Source organism: Taurulus bubalis, assembly GCF_910589615.1.
Source record: "Taurulus bubalis genome assembly, chromosome: 11".
In the NCBI taxonomy this organism is placed as follows: Eukaryota; Metazoa; Chordata; class Actinopteri; order Perciformes; family Cottidae; genus Taurulus; species Taurulus bubalis.
This window is the reverse complement of record NC_136599.1, coordinates 22,076,260-22,093,986: the sequence shown is the minus strand read 5'-3', so window position 1 is coordinate 22,093,986 and position 17,727 is coordinate 22,076,260. Positions and strand designations below refer to the sequence as shown.

Sequence of the window (17,727 nt, the reverse complement as noted above, 5' to 3'; positions counted from 1 at the left end):
AACCTGATTTTGTGTAGTTTGACAATGTCACTTCCTCCGTTTTATTTTTTCTACGGTTGGCATGGACCTAGCAGGAAGCTGTCTAATCTCATCTCTTTTCTTTTCCTCCAGATTTCTTTTTGTAAAAAAGTCCCTCTCGCTGAAGAACATTGTCAGAGTGACACATTTTTGTTTTTTTTGTTCGTAGTAATGCTTTGAAAAGTGCAATATCTGCGTGTGAGAATCTGTAATGTGCTAACCAGCTGTCTTTATAAGTGTCTCCCCTCTTTTATTGAAGCCTTACATTTGTCCCATCATGCCATTGTGCCACATTTAATATGTCTCTCTTCTGCGAATGCTGGCGTGGATTACAGGGTTTTCATTCTTAACGCTGCTCTTTCGGAGCGGTGTGTGATTTTAAGCTATAATTTGCAAGCAGATGTGACTCGTCAAAACCCTCCATGATGCCGAGCAAAATATGTTTTACCTTTGGGGAAAATGCAGAATACAAAACACAAGCAGCTTGTCCTTTCAAGGGGATAAAACATACACATCTCCGGCTCTTTCTGTGGCGATGCTCCTTTGGTGAGACCTGCCTGTGACTCGGTGAGTTGTTGTGCAATAGCAGACGGAGCACAATCTGAAAGAATCTGTCATGCACCAGTTTACTTCTGCCACCAAACTGTGAATGTGATCAAGTGAAGAGCACTTCTGATGGGAGCATCGGCCTGCTGGTTACCTTGAAGTTTCTCCAAATACAATCTCATAACTACAGTACAGAATGTGTGTGTGTGATATTTCTTGTTTAAGTCAACATGAATTTTCACATATTGATGACTTCCTCACCTTTTGAACTCTCATGAGAATAAATCCACGAGATGTCCTTCAATGTGACCCTATATGACCATGTAAAATGCAATGCGGTTTTACTGCTTTTGAGAAAATGAACGGGGAAAGTCAGCTCAAATAACATTTTAACTTCATTCACAGTCGAAGCTTGGCTGAGCTGTTCAATAGAACTCTGTTTACACTGACTGACTCTGACTGTCAACTTTCAAGCCATTTACTGCACTTCTTTTTTTACATTAACAGGGTGCCCACGAGGATCTCAAAAAGCCTGAAGCTGGTTTTCAATTATGTATATTTGTCCAAAGAGGTTGTACGCTAAAGTTAGCATGCATTTCATGTTCTCTGTAGTTTATTTATGGCATTCTGCTACATTTGACTTCATCTGATGAGGACAAGGGCAGCGCGCCAACTGACCCGTCTGATTGAAGCCTGGTAACGTCGCCTAAAGGTCCACGCTCACGTCTGGGCGGTAAACGACCTTGCTAGTGGGGAAACCCAAGTTTAAGGACAAATGTTTAGGAGTCTCGTTTCCGCGTCTGGAAACGAGTGTGAGGCCGATCATTCCTGCTCTGTGTGCCTAAAGGCGGTAAATTGAGTTAAACTCTGGTCCACCTTAAAAGCCAGCCCACCTTAAGGGCCTGTGCTGAAGTTGTGGCTAACAATAGACCGTGTGTAATAGGTTTACTTGACTCTAAATGGGACCATAATTTACTAAATAAACAATATGCTGTATTGAAGAATACCTGAAACTAGCGATTGAAACCATAAACCACAGCACACGCCGGGTACCAAGGTTACTGACACAGAGCGGATATGTGATGAGTGATTATTATATATGATTTGCAGTGTGAAGAAGATTAAACCCAAAACACTGGCCGTCTCTTTTACACCATAGAGGCCGACCCTCTGCTATAAAGGAATCATACCATCATACTAAATATAGTTTATAGTGACCTAACTGTTGTAAACATTACTGTTGATGCTCTCGAAACAACATTTAGTTATATCCAAATTATTTGATGATTATAAATTATAGATAACTTCTAATCCTGTTCTGAATTTATTTATTTTTTTACTCTACATGTGTTTTTAAAAGCATTGGCTGTCATGAAGAAGAAGCGAGTATCGATGAGAGTAGCTCCTAGTAGTAACAAAAACCCGAAGATGCCTATCCCTACCTATGAATGAATTATTAACTAACCTTGTGTTGTGAATCAATTGAGTGGGTTTATGTTTGACACCTGCAGATGTCATGCGTTTCCCCAAAAGCCCCCTTTGCATGAACGCATTACAAAGTATTATGTATTACAATGAAGCTAGTTGGTATTACACACACGGGTAAGCTCAACATGAGAGGCACATTGCAATGAGCCATAACGTACAAGAGCATTAGAGCCACATCATACATGTACGTCACCCCGTGGCCACATGGGGGCACTGTCTCCATGTAACAAGCTGCAGAGCCCAATGCACTGAAGGGCTACTTGGGACAGATCAACAGATTATAAATATCCTTGGAACATGATTACTAATATGAACTGTTTGTTTGAGCTTTAATTCCATATGGTCTTTTAACACTATATAGTTACAGCTTTAACGTATACAGTACGAGACTTGTCAGGCTCAGGTTGAAAGATAAGTCTGGTGAATGTGGATTACTCACTGAACTTCCACATCTGTCCGTCTTCTGTTTGAGTGAAGTCTGCTAAAGACGACAGTTCAGTCCAGTAAAATCAACTATATTCAAAGTAGTTTTTATTTAAGATTAACATCTTCTGCATTAACCAATTGGCTTGAGGCTGAGATCTATACAGAGAGGTTGGTAAATATGAGAGACGGTTCTTTCTTCTTTTCTTTTTTCCAACCGGCATTACAGCTTTTGTTTTTGTTTTGAAACTACTGTTGTTTTCAGTGAGCTAGTTTCAGGTTCATGCTATTGTGCACGCCGGCCCCCTGCCGTGGCTCACGAGGACACTCGATGGAACCGAGCCGGCATTAATGAAATTGTACCTGTGCTTTTCCTACTTTGACGACTTCAAATGTCTTGTTTTGGTATGGGGTGGGATTTTGGGACAATTTGAGGACAATAACAAAAATATAGAATATTGCCAAACAGAGAAAGTCTCAGAGGCCTGATGCAAACGTACACACACTTTCTACCTGCCAAGGCCCGCCCCGTGGAGACAAACTGTTTCCTTTCACTTCCTTTAATGGATGTTTGACGCCTTCCTTTAGGACGGGTTTGATCAATTACATAAATCCTGCATAATTTACTCGCTGCAACTCAAATCAAAGCCAATAAATCCCAAAACAGGCTTGTGGAAAATATTGTCATCGATACCAAATTGTAAAAAATGGAGCAGGACTACAAATTTGAACATTGGTCTTCTAAAGTGTTTGTAATATAACTACTTAGGTTTTTTTTAGCCTGGTCATGTCAATGAGATCGGTTCTTTAGGGCTCACAGAATGTGACCGGTTCAAATCAAAGCCCTGGGGCTGTGGGCTGTGTGCAAAGTGAGGGTAGTTTATGTGCGATATCCAACTACAGTAAAGTACAGTATATCACCAGGTCCCTTCTGCAGGGCCTCTGAACGACTCTGTTGGTTGGATCTCAATGCAGGTTCTGAACAACACAGCCCGGCGGCATCCATCAGGACAATTACATATGTTTACACGTCCCTGCTCAACTTCACTTAACCTCTTGAAACCTGAGGCTCGTATTTGGTTCTTTTTTTACGTATTTACTTTATTCAAGTAGTCCTATGAACCCCAAATGAGTTATATTACTTGTATCATTTTTTTCAGAATTTATTTGTGAATAAAATGTATATTTTCAAAAAAAACACTTTTTTAACATATTTTGATCATAACTATTAATGTCCAGCATGATCTATGCTAGATTTCCCCCCCAAAAAAGTAGCCGACTTTTACAAACTCCATGTTTCAGGCCCTTACCAACATCCAAAATACTAATAGGACACCTTTTTGGAAAGCTTAGGACAAAAACCACTGTAAAACCAAGCTTTGATATATTGGGAAGGTGTTTTAGTCAAAAAAAACGTGTCGTTCGGTTCAAAAATAGAAAGGTTACTTGTTTTATGACAATACATTGTCTCACCAGAGGCTGCTGGGTATTAACATTTGCATAAGCCTTCCCCCTTGCTGTGTGAGGTGTTTCTAGAAATGTGGGGGTACGCGTAAGTCACAGGAAGCGGATTTGTGAGACAGAGAAGAAAAAAAGAAACCTCCGGCCGATTTGTGATTTTACAGGTACTAATATTGAGTTCGTAAGGATTTTGATTACTTTGTTAGACTCCCACAAGCCTGTACGATTACTGAGATGTGTTTGTTAGGGAAATCCGACTTTGTAAAGGGTATTTATCATAGATTTAGTGAAACCTTACGGCCGCCGCGGCAAGCTGACGGAGCAGCAGTATAGTCGGTGGAGTTTACGTAAATACTTAACAGTTACTTTAATTATGTTTTACACCATATGTATCTTCTCACAAGGGTTGTGGAACTGTAGAACTTTAAATGAAGTTAAACAACGATGTGGTTCTGGAGATAATTGGATAATAAAAGGAAACGTTCAAACAAAATAAAATAAAAATTGTCCGAAAACAGGCACAGCGGCGCTGCTTTGCCTTGCCTCCATGATGCTTTAATAACATTATTCTTGCCACTTACTTTGACTACTCCTACCAATAAAACCACCTTTCCTTCCGCTATTAGACTTCTGGGGGGAAACTGGACCGCTGGATTACGCTGCTCGGGAGTCTCATGTTGGCTTCTATTGATTCGCCCCCACATTCTTCCCACTCGATTTGCACTGTGCACCATATGTACCATGTTGGTTGACTCCCCAGGTACCGTGCAAGCAATACATTTGGAGTACTTTTCTCGGGATTGCTGTGTTATTTTTTCCCAGTTGGTAAATTAGCTTCTGGAAACTGTATCTCAACTGGCTCAGTTGATTAAAAAGAAGGAGAAGGGATAGGTTGACATCTTTGAACAATACTCACATGGCCATACAGCTAAAATGAGACTTTTCATCAACTCCATGTTACACACAAAAAGAAAAAGACAAGAACAACATATCATGCATTAAAAAAGTGACATTTGAGTTTAACAGTATTATCATTTTCCAAGAGAGGCATGCAATTATGCATAAAATAGACAGAATAAACCTGAACACATGAATATAACAACAAAGCCGCACGTTGACAGTGAAGGCCAGCGTGCCGGAAAAAATGATGATCTCAAACCAAACAAGAAATATAGCATAGCCGGATTTGAAAAGATGGATCTTTGTTGTGGAAAGCTATTCCAAGAACTGTGATGCGATGTTAGTGACGTGCTTTAACTCGTCCTCATTTCCGAGGAAGGTACATCCCAAATAGATTGGGAAACTTTTGTTGATTTCTTAAAAATGTGACCCTGAGAATCATTAACACTTCCTTCTTCCTCGAGAAAGACTTGGCAGGAAAACACAGGGATCCGCAGGGTCAAAGAGTTTTTATAGCTAAATTTGACTGTATTCTGGTTGTGGGCCATAAAGATAAGGCGATGACCTGAACTGTCTTTCAGTAAACTGTAAAAGGCACTCGTGCAAGATTGTAAATCAATATTTCTGATGTGTGGAAAAATGTACGTAATGCTGCTGGTGGCAAAGAAGCCGATGGACGTCGGAAGGTGGAAAAGCCCTGCTAGCTGTTGCCAACATGTCCGGCAACAGCTAGCGTTAGAGTTGCATGCATTATATACGTCCTTCTTCCGCGATAAAGACTTGTCACGAAAACACAGAGCACTACAGTCGGAGCCGCAGGGCCAAAGATAATTTCAAGAGGAACGAGAATGTTATGGTCGTGGGTCGTAAAGATAAATCCACGACCTGGACTGGCTTGCAGTAAACCTTTAAATATACTGCTCATTAGATTGTAAATCGATATTTCCCGCGTTAACCCGCTTTGTTTTCAAGTCCTTTCGAACATGCCCAGTCCGACCTCACCATGACCTCCGTTCTGTTTTCTAAGAAATTAGTGACTGAACCAAAATCTAATATGCAGGCTACGTCGTTTGTTTTACAATTTATTAGCCTCTGGATGTATATCTCTCGTATAGAGAAGCTTAATATAAAACATCCAGATGAGTGACTTCAGAATGTGAAGTCTCTGTGAGCACAGATTACAGCGTCTGCTATATTTGCAGCCCTTAGTGCTTATATTTTAGTAAAACATTGTGTTTTTGGGGAAAAAACATTTACCCCCAAAACTAAACTCTTCACTCTTGTTCTACTAACATGCATTCCAGCCCTCCACATCTCCCTTAGCCTTTGTTGGATGTGGGCTTTTTTTAATTTAAGTTTAACAGTGAGTAACCTTGTCAGCTCTGGCACCTTGATTGTTGATAAGAATGCAGGCAGGAAGTGCAGACATGCTGGGTGCAAGATTCTAATTTACCTTAAAGACTCTTGATAACTTGACCTACTAATCCCTAGTCATGACCTAGTTTGGCTATAACACTACAACAACAGCATTACTAATAATAACCAGCATTATAATAGGCCCTTTGTCATAGCAGGGTAAACACAGGTGTAACTGGTTATATTAATTATGGTCCCATTCAAGTGTGTTAATGCCATTTCAGAGAGCTAGCATACCAGGGAACTGTGCCACGTGAAACATGGAAATAATTAATGTCATTATTATACCGGTGTAGCTGGAACAATGACATTACAAAATGGCTTCCGTGAAGAAGAGCCTGTTTGAGGCATGAGCACAGAATGGTAAAGAGCCGTTCTTATAAATGTGGAAAGGTAGACACGACTGACCAAACCCTTCTCTGTGAGGCCGTATAGACATGCTGCATGCACAGTGTGGCTAAATGCTAACATGTTCACAATGACGATGCTAACATGTTCACAGTGAAGATGAATGAATGAATGAATATATGAATGAATATATACTTTAATAATCCCCAAGGGGAAATTTTTTTGTCGTTATCAGCATCAGATGTTAACACGTTCACAATGACGTTGCTAACATGTTCACAGTGACGATGCTAACATGTTCACAGTGACGATGCTAACATGTTCACAGTGACGATGCAAACACGTTCACAATGACGTTGCTAACACGTTCACAATGACGTTGCTAACATGTTCACAATGACGATGCTCACATGTTCACAGTGACGTTGCTAACATGTTCACAGTGACGATGCAAACACGTTCACAATGACGATGCAAACACGTTCACAATGACGTTGCTAACACGTTCACAATGACGTTGCTAACATGTTCACAGTGACGATGCAAACACGTTCACAATGACGTTGCTAACACGTTCACAATGACGTTGCTAACATGTTCACAATGACGATGCTAACACGTTCACAGTGACGTTGCAAACACGTTCACAATGACGTTGCTAACACGTTCACAATGACGTTGCTAACATGTTCACAATGACGATGCTCACATGTTCACAGTGACGTTGCTAACATGTTCACAGTGACGATGCTAACATGTTCACAATGACGATGCTAACATGTTCACAATGACGATGCTCACATGTTGATGTTGACCGTCTTAGTTTAGCGTGCCAGCACGCTAACATTTGCTAACTAGTGTAAGCGACGTGGGTGTATCAGCAAGAATAAATCAGTCCAACACGTTCTGGGTTTTCCTGATAACTTTAGTCAAACTCCACATTACAGCCGCACCGCCAAGTCCACCTGTTCTCTATCCCCCTCCTCTTCTTCTCCTCACTTTACCCTCTCACCTCCAGACGCCTGAACAGCGCCGACTAGTGGTCATAACTAATACATGTAATTAAGTTTACATCATACAATTTCACTCTTACACTAGTGCTAAATACAAAGTACAGCTGAGGCTGATGGGTCATTGGTTTTGCAGGTATTTGGTCATAAACCAAAGAGTCTTTTTAGAGTGTTGTCCTTGTGGTGATAGAGGAAAGGTTAAGGTACCAAAGTTGTGTGTTGTGTCAACGCTACAAATGGCATTAATCAACACAACAGGCCGAGCAGGGCCAGCTAAAATGTCGCTACGTTGTCGTAGGCGTGTTGCTCACGTCCTCGTTAACGCGGTCATGTAGTTAAATAGCTCTGAGATCTGGCTTACATCATTTCTTTTTGGAGACAGGACTAAACAGGGTGACATAAAAATATGACTGGGTGACTCTTCACCGCGTCATTGGAGTGGTGAAAAAAACAACTCAACTTTGATTTGTAGGGCATCAGTTTACGGCTTCCTATTAGTTTAAAAAAATGGACCTACTAATAGTCATGACCTAGTGTGGCTACAACACTACAACTACAGCGTTAATAACCCCGCCCTTTATCATAGCAGTGTAAACAGAGGTGTAGCTAATTAAATTAATTAACGTCATTCTATTAAGTGTGTCACATCCATTACAGAGAGCTACCATGGGAACTGGGCCACCTACAGGAAACAGGGCAATACTTAAATTTCATTATTACACCGGTGTAGTTGGTATGACATGTCAAAATGACTGCCGTGAAGAAGGGCCTGTTCGAGGCACAAGCACTCGTTCAGATGGCTAGAATGGTATTTGATCCGTTCTTAAAAATGTGATCAATATTTAAAAAAAACATATAAAAAAATGTAGACACAACTGACCATATACCCTTTAGCTCTGCACAGCTCCTTCAGCCACCGGCTGATTAATCCCCGGTGTCTGAAGGAGAGGTACCGCAAGTCCTTTCTCCCTGCTGCTGTCAGACTACACAACAAACTGAGCTAAAAACAAAACACTTCAATCACTTTTTGGTCACTTTAACCAGTGAAGTATAAATACTTGTTTTTTCTTTCTGTATATATAAGAGTGCTAATGTGGATTATGTTTTACTGTTTACTTATATTTATTACTTGTTTCTTATTTTACAACTATCTCTTGCTGCTGTAATCCTGCAATTTACCCTATTTTATTTTGTCTTATCTTAAACAAAAGGGCCATATCATCAAGCCAGCATACACAAACACTACTGCTCATTTCTACCAGCGGCCTCAGATGTAACATTGTATGTTGTACCCTGAAAAATAAAATGCAGGAGCACATGTTTGTGGCCTTGAACATAACATTTGTTGCTCTCTTGTTTTGGAATTACTATCAGGCAGGAGTGGGGAGACAGTCAACATTGAGTCATTTTACAGCCCCCACACACACACAAACACACACACGCCTAACCCAACCCACCATCCCACACGACATCTTCCTGTAGCTTATTACTGTCACCCAGCCAGCCACTGAATCTTTGATGTGTCTGTAATATAAAGGCAAGTTCATGGATTCCAGGAAGGGGAGTAGACAGCTGCTGATTGTATACCTTCTCCTTCCTCAAAGAACTTGCAACTTCATGTCCAATGAATTACTTTGCTGATATGATACGGCAGTATTTGTGTTTGGATTACTAAATAACCGAGTGAGTCGGACAGCTGTTATTGCCGAAACTATTGCTAATGGCCCAGAGCCATTAATCATTACCATAAAATAAAACGAGTAGTCATTTTCTGTCTTGCAAATCTTCATGAGCAGCAGCCTCTCCCTGTTGGATGGACTTATGTATTTAAATATTGAATGAATGTTCATAAAAGTATTTGAAATACAGATTATGAGGGCGAAAAAAAATAATTCTGCTTGAAGGTGATCTCAAAATCTCAGACTAAACATTGTTTTTGTCATTTACCTGTCAAATAAAAAAAGTGACTACTTCCCACTGGGAGCAGTCCGGCTCCAGCTGATGTGTCGTGCTGGCCAGCGGCACTGTATGCCACTCAGGAAGTGGAACAACAGGCTATTCACGGAGAGCGGCGCTCCGGTGGGAAGGCAGTCCTCTCCGGCCACCTGTTCCCTTATCTCTCCCTTCATGGAAATGAACCCTTTATGTGCATTGTGTGCAGCTTTGCATCCTTTTGTGTTCCATGTCCAGTGTAGTGGTGTTACATCGGCTGTCTCATTGCAGTAGGGTGTTTTGTCATCCTGGGGAGGAAAAAAAAAAAGAAAAGATGTAGAGTTGTAAAGTGCAGATGGGAGAAATCGTTGATAAGCAAATGAAATGCCACCGTCAGTGGAACATTTTATCATCTTGAATGTGTTATTGGAGTTTAGGGGTATTTGCGTAAAGTGTGTCTTTGTGAGGGTGGGGGGAAGAAAGAGGTGAGGAGGAAAAGATATGCTCAGAGACAGGGAGGGTGTGGGGGGTGACAGGGCAATAATGTGTATTACCTTGATGACTTTAGGCTTCTCCCCTCCTCCCCCACCGCCTCAAGGCCGTGGCTCTGTCCCTACTCATTTGCATAAAGTGTTAAAAAGATAAATAAAGGGAGCAGCCAGAGCTATGCACAGGTGATACCGGCTGTCGCAGAGGAAGGAGGACCCAGAGCTGACACTGACACAGCACAGCTATCACACAGCCTCTGGGCAACCCGGCACACACACCTACGCGCACACCTGTGACTCCAGCAGAGCACTCGCACCAGTGACGGAGGAGGACCTTGGCTCGGAAAGGCAGTTTGACTTTGTCTCCAGGGAAATGCATTTGAGAGCGCAGAGGGAGTGATCTGAAGCCGGGCCGAGCCGAGAGAGGACCATCGGATAAGTTCTCCAGCTGACAGGTAAACCGAACCTTTACTCTAAAGCCTTTGATCTCTTTTTTTTTGTTTGCACCAGTTTGTGGCTGGCTGTTTGTTTTCATTGAGGCAGTTTCTTTTTTTAAAGCGAAGACCATAAATGAATAAAAAAAAGAGATTTTTTTTTTTAATTTGTTATATTATAATTTTTATTTACCTTATTCCTTTCCCTGTATTCAGTTACAAACCAATGTGACAGTGCACATGTATTGCCCCTGAGTCTGTAGTGTTTACTACTTTGTCTGTGTTTGCATGTGCTCTCTGTACATGTTCCGGTCTGTTTGCCCTCAACCTCACATTCAGTTAAACTGTCAGCAGTAGTTAAACCCCCTCCTCCCACAGTTTAAACAGCAGGTAGATCAAGTTTCATTTGCTTCTCATACTGAGAACAGGTTAGGGCAGCGTTGTGGATGACAGTTGAGCGAAAGAGACAAACAGCTGAGTCTGACACAAAGAGGTTGGAAAGAAGTAAACATTAGACTCTGCTTTACATTGTACAACCCTTTAGTTTGACCGCAAAGCCAGGTGAGCTGATGACCTGTTGTCCGCTGACTCTAGAGCAGGGGTGGGCCAACCTTTTGGCTCAGGGGCCACATTGAATAAAAGAATTTGACAGACGGGCCGGGCCAGTATCAGATGGATGGAGAGTGTTTGTGTGAACCTGTCACAGGAGGACAATGTTGCGGACCCAAATGCAGACCACATGAGAGTATGAGTATCTGGTAAAACAGATTATTGGAGCCAAAGGGAAGGTGGGGAGCCTGTGGTCCGCCACAGGGGGTGCTGGGCGGTGTGAGACCCGTGGCTCTACACTGGACGACGGCGAGGCCGGCAGGGGGCGGTGTGAGAATATAACGTACATGACTCGGCTTTTTTGTTCAACTCGCTGGTTAAATCTTCATCAATTTGTTCTACACGCTGAGTCACTGTTCTGCGTGATAAACTCAATTTTTCAAATTTGTTTTTGCTCTCTGGACATAAGAGACCTGCTGTTTCTACCATACATTATTTCAAAAACTCTCCTTCAGAGAAAGGCTTGCTGGCTTTTGCTAATTTGAATGTATGTTTTTAACAGTGAGATCGCTTGTGAAGGGGATTTGGGAATATTTCACGTGAATTGCCACTCATGTTGAACGTTAGGCAGACCTTTTTCTGGGGCGCCTGCTCTGCCTTTCTTTTCGCCATGGTAGCCTATAGCTGCTGGAGCAGGGCCCGCCAAGAGGAGCCTCAACAGCGCCGGCCCGAGCTCATGTGGCGCTCTGGGCGAGCTTCACTCCTGACGCCCGGAGGAGGACAGCGGGGGTGGGGGGTGCTAACGGACGCTGATTGGCCAAGAAGACTCGTCACATCAAAGATCTTATTATTGAGGAGATGGCTCACTCCTATCTCAGAAACACTGGCGCAAAAAAGATTTTTAACCCCTGAAAAAAAATCGTTTGTGCGGTCTGAAAAATGTGCGCGGTCTGAAAAACCTTCTGATCTTGAGTGTGCAGTGTTTTAATGCCGCAGTTTTGTTTTGTCATGTTTTGTTATAACTAAATGTGACTGCTTGTTGATGTGGACTACATGCACTGTTCGTTAATGAAGCAGCATCCCGTCATGAGCGTATTTATGTATACGATATCAGACGGCACAGAAGGCCCAGGTCGAAAATGCATGGCCCGCCACTGAGATAGAGATATATATATATATATATTAATTATAGTACAGGAGGCTCTTGGAAATGACGAGGCTACGCTTAGAACTGATAAAGATAGGTGTAATTATACAGAAAACTTGTCCTCGTCTCGCTAACGCGTGTTTGAGTTCAGAAGAGACGAAGAGAGAGAGAGTTGGCAATGCAGGAATTTCAAGGGTAGATGGAGCGATTAGACGGAGAACAAGTAGGGACTTTGTCTGGATGGGAGTACTGGGGCAGGACTAGCCCTCGGGGCACAGAGAGGAGAGCACCTGTGCTCCGACTATCCATCATCCACAACACACAGTCTACTTCACATTATTTGGCCGCATATACCGAACCCACAGTATGAGTGAGCCGGTTACCAACATGTAATATTCTTATCATAGATCTAAAAGAATTGGACAAGTAGACCGTGATTTGGCCCAGATGATGTAACTATCCAACCCTGCGGGTCCAGGTGGCCCACGGTGACCCCAAACCCAGTCTATTAAAACCTGCAATGTCCCCTGTACTGGGCTGTCAGTACAGAATTAAAAACACAGGCTCAAAAAGTCACATTAACAAAGCAGCCTGTGTTTCTCCCCGATTCGGTTCCAGGTAAGCCGACGTACTGTAGCTCGCCCTAAAAACAATCTTTTATCAGCTTTATCAGACGCAAGAAGGGCCCGAGGACTCCCTGTCCCAGCCGGTGTACGTCTGCTACCGTTAAAACATTTTATTATATTCGACCGAAATCCTATAAATATGAAGGTGTCACCTGCAGGGTGTTGGATTAAAAGCCAACCGTGGCAGTGGATTTCACAAGTTTAAAATAGCACTATAGGACTATTCTCTCTAAATGAATATTCACAAAAGTTTTGAGCAGATAAGTGCAGAAGTATCCTTCCTCATCAGTGTGCACTCTCTGCTCAGGTCATGAGCAAGCAAAACAAACAGAGGCTCTAATTCCACAGAAATCCGTGTCACCCACACACCATATGGGGTGGACTTTGACCTTTCCGTAACTGTCTTGGCATGTCATCAACTACTTGCGCTTGTTGGTGTTGCTTTGGTCAATCCCCAAATGTCCCATTTTGCATCACATTGTACCTTTTCAATTACTCATTGACAGAACAAAATCCTGTCGGCCTCGCAGTAACAGCTGTGCGGCTACGCGAGGGTAAAAATAGTACAAAGTTTAACCTTCCACATGCACTGATTGTCTGAAATCCTGTTAACTTGTTGAGATTATGGTTGTACTTGTGTGAAACAAGCCACAAAACACCATCTGCAATACCAAATCTAATCTACTTGTTATCCTTTTTCTATTTTTCAGACGATTCAGAAGGACTGACCAAGAAGGGCCGACGAGTCCGAAGGAGACTTAAACCAGGAAGACTTTTACTTAGGCTTTTACTCCCTAAAATGGAACGGTCGCCGCAGATTTGGCACATGCAGCTGGGCTCCCAGGGCGCGGCTGGAGAGCTGAAGAAGAAGGTGTCGGTCATGAGCCAGCCGGAGTGCTCCATCTGCTACAACACCTACGACAATGTCTTCAAAACACCCAAGGTGCTGGAGTGCACCCACACCTTCTGCCTGGAGTGCCTCTCCCGCCTCATGGCGGTCTCGCTGGCCGACCAGGACGGTAACGGCAGCAGCAATCACCTCTCCTGCCCCTTCTGCCGCCACCCCACCACGCTGCCCGAGGACGGACCTCCGGCCCTGACCACCAGCCGCGAGGTCCTCTGCAAGCTGCCCAGCCACCAGCAGCAGGAGGAACCGGTGTGGCTGGAGGGCGAGAAGCTGTGCTACAAAAGCTCCGCGCGTGACGTTGAATTGGGCGACCCCAAGAGCCCCAAGGGCTTCTGCATCTGCATCGACATCGGGGCCAACAAGACGGTGGACGCTCCGATCCAGACGGAGACCAGAACCTTTGGCCTGCTGGACCGGCTGGCGGACTGGAAGAGGTTGATGCTCTTCGTGGTGCTCATGGTGCTGCTCGTTGTCGTCGTGCTGTGGCCGTTGCAGTGCGTGTTCAGCAGCGGGAACATGCGCTGTATGCAGGACCGTGTGGAGCCCCGGCCCACCACGATACCCACCACCGCTTTCCGCCTGCTTCCCCAGACCCCTCGGTCTGATTAAGTAAACGCAGACTGACTGGACTTCAATGTAACTGTACATAACTTGGACATTTTTTGTGAGTTGTGTCCACACACACACAACTGTCAACACCTCAGATTTGAAGATGTCTGAATTGAATGACCCCCCCCAGAGTTGAAAGGGTGGAAAGCGACACAGACTGCACTAAACTTTGCTTTGCAGATATCTGGTTGGGTTATAACAAATAGTGAAGTTTATTGAAACTGAAGAAAATGTATGTAAACCCAATGTGCCAAACTCAAACCGTACGTGTGATTTGTGCATTTTTTTTATATGTCATTGTTTACAGCACTATAATAATAATAATAAAAAAGTGAGGTATTGACTCAGATCACGTTTCTGGGAAATAACAAAACGTTCGTGCCCGACAGCCTCATTATTTTGATCGACATCATCTTTATTGTGATCTGACATGTTTCTCTACGTCTTTAAAACTAAATTCACTGCAGCGTCAGTTTGTGGTTTAATCTCTGTGAACAGCAGGTGTATTAAATTCTCCTCAAATAGCACACAGCTCCTGGCGCGCCCGAGCGGAAATGAAAAAGTGTTGGTTACGGGGTCAACTTTGCGACGCGGTCGAGCCGTTTAACTGACTGCTGGGTGTCATTTCCTTCCCGTCTGAACCTTAAACCCATCACTATGAAGACGGAAGCCCTCCTTTAACCGTATTTATTCCTGGAGCAGGCGGTCAGATAAAGGACAAGTTTAGATGTGGGGGTTTCCAAGTAGCTCACTGATGACACATGGTCGATAAGACAAGAAGCGCTACTTCCTGGAGCCCCGTGTTAACTGCCTGTAAACATGGTTTGGTTAACCAATAAAAAAAAAGGCCCAGTAATAGCTTCAAACTGGGTTGAGGATTTTTTTCTTTTCCTAAATGAATAAAAGGTAAAAAGAGAAGACGTTAATAAATGTTGTATGTAAAAGAATGAATACAAGCATATTGCTAGTTGGCCTCATTTCTCTCTCGGGCATTTACATTTCCCATTTTCGAGGTAGAGGCCTATTATGAAGGTGTCTCTTTTTTATGTCTATTTTCCTCCCTTATATGGCAGAATAAACAGCACATTTCCTTGTGGATAGCAGCTACATGAAAACTGTTTTATTCAAAACCCAACGTGGCTTGGAGAAACTAGCAGATACACCAGCACCAACGTCAAACCGCGCCCCTTTTTGTAATGTCATGGTGAGTCCTAAAGCACAATTTTGTCAAGCCCCTTCAGCCGTGAAATAATCTGTCGTTATCGTTTAAAAATTGAGTTTTTCTGGAACGCATTTCCCGTCTTGCTTTCTACAAAATGAATATTAGCCAACTTGCGCTCATTGAGCAATATTCTCGGCCATCACTCAGGGCGGCACTTTTATCCAACCGAAGAGGTAACCACGGTGCATACGATGGAGAGCCACGTCTTCAGACCGCCTGCTCCACTACGGGGAAGCCGAGACGCTCACTTCATTTATATACTGTGCTGGGGCGACTGTGGCTCAGTGGTGAGCGGGGTCGTCCTTCAATCAGAGGATCAGCGGTTTGATTCCCGGCGGTTTATCTAGTCCATGTCGGTACGTCCTTGGGCAAGACACATTACTCCCATAGTCGTGCGTACAGTGCATGAATGTGAGTTATGAACCGTAGCCCCTCCAGTGAATGGGTGAATGATGACATGTAGTGTTAAAGCGCCTTGAGTGGTCGGAAGACTAGAAAAGCGCTTTGCAGGTCCATACTGATCTTTCATTCACAGGAATCTATTTCCAAAAGGGGATTTGTCATTTGTCTTCACCGGAGTAGGGAAAAAAAAAAAAAAAAAAAAAACTGTCCCTGTGGGTTCATAAGCAAGCACAACAGAAACAAGCCAAATCCATGTGTAACTTAACATAGTGCCATTGTAGATTTTTATTAAACTATATGATAATAAACCATTTTAATGCCATTTCTGGCAGCTCATTGCATCAGCAGTTGTAGCCTATACAGCAAAAAAAAGAAAAGGAAGAAGAAGAAGAAGAAGGCGGCGTCTGGGCAGAGCCCAGTGCAGGAAGAGGAACAGACAACATGGGAGCACTCGGTACAGCACGACTCACTTCAGGCAGACTGCAACCAACATGAGAAACAAGGAATCAAAACAAGGACATCGACATTATGTTCAAGTAAAAGGAAGAGGACGAGCAGAAAGAAATATACCGTGATACTACTGCATACCTCCACGTATGCCGGTTCAACTCAGAGCCACAATGTACTCATCAATGGTGAAATTACACCAACAATAAAATAATAATAATATTAATTCAGACAATACAAAAAGCAAGAGTGGATAAAACATTCAATTAGAAAAAACTAATTTAAAATAAACCAACAAGTGAAAAGTCTAGTGCTCTACCAAAACAATACTTCCACAGCCAATGGACATCCATACGCAGCCTGAGGCCAGAGATTCAGCAGTTTCACACTTTCAAGTATTGATGTTTCATCATCATATCATGAAAAAAAAGAAAAGATTTGACCCATCGAGGCAAAGTGAAATACAATAAAAATCTAAATTCTCACAAAATTACAAAAAAAAAACTGTCATCTGCCGTTCCTCGGACAAAGATCACAGTTCAGAGAGGAAAAAGGACAAATTGAAAAAAACCTGAAGGATCCACACACTTCATCGTCCAAACTGAAGTACATCAAGTGGTGCAGCATATATATTTCTAGACAGACAGGCCTTCACTGACGCATCCTCACACTTCATAAAACAGCTTTTTATTCACAAAAGGAATCAACCATTAAAAACACACATTGGCAACAATGTATACCGGGAAAGCTCTCCGTGCTGACGGACATGTGACTGACATCTGTACATAGAGGAGGCTCCAACTGTGAGCTGAATAAATATGACTGTGCTTGTGTGAGCCTTTAAAACAGGATGATATGGCTGCTGCGGTTTGCACTATTGCTTCATGTCAACATCCCCCACAAGGTCGACAGGTTCCAGTACAATGACTGAGCGCTGTTATTCCGGTACGTTCTGATTACAACAATCTTGAAGGATCGCGAGCTGCAGCAGCAGAAACCGGCCTAGACAACAAGGCGAGTCCACTCTGAGCGTCCTTGACCTGGTTAGTGGAGCCCTTCTGTTTGTGGAGGAGGAGGAGGAGGAGGAGGAGGAGGAGGAGGAGAGGAGGAGGAGGAATGGTCCGGGCACAAAAAACGCCGACAGGTGCCACTCATTTGTGCTTTATTTTGATGCTTTAAATTAAAACAATTAAATAAAAAAGGTAGACTAAACGCACATTATCATGACGTCTTCCTATTGTGAGAGAGGACTTCAGGATGTTAGGTCATTAGCTCGGTCAGATTTCACCGACGCATCTGCAATTGTATTTGATCAGGATATTTTGGTGCCGACCCCGGAGGCTAAAAATAGCAA

The 17,727-nt window shown here is 43.0% G+C and overlaps 1 protein-coding gene across 1 annotated transcript; it reads left to right on the top strand.

Moving 5' to 3' along the window:
* Positions 1–13,585: 13,585 nt before the first annotated feature.
* rnf223 (ring finger protein 223) lies at positions 13,586–14,610 on the top strand (the record flags this gene model as incomplete). Its single annotated transcript, XM_079226354.1, has 1 exon — positions 13,586–14,610. One exon carries the CDS (start codon positions 13,586–13,588, stop codon positions 14,300–14,302), a length of 717 nt encoding a protein of 238 aa, XP_079082480.1. The 3' UTR covers positions 14,303–14,610.
* Positions 14,611–17,727: the final 3,117 nt, after the last annotated feature.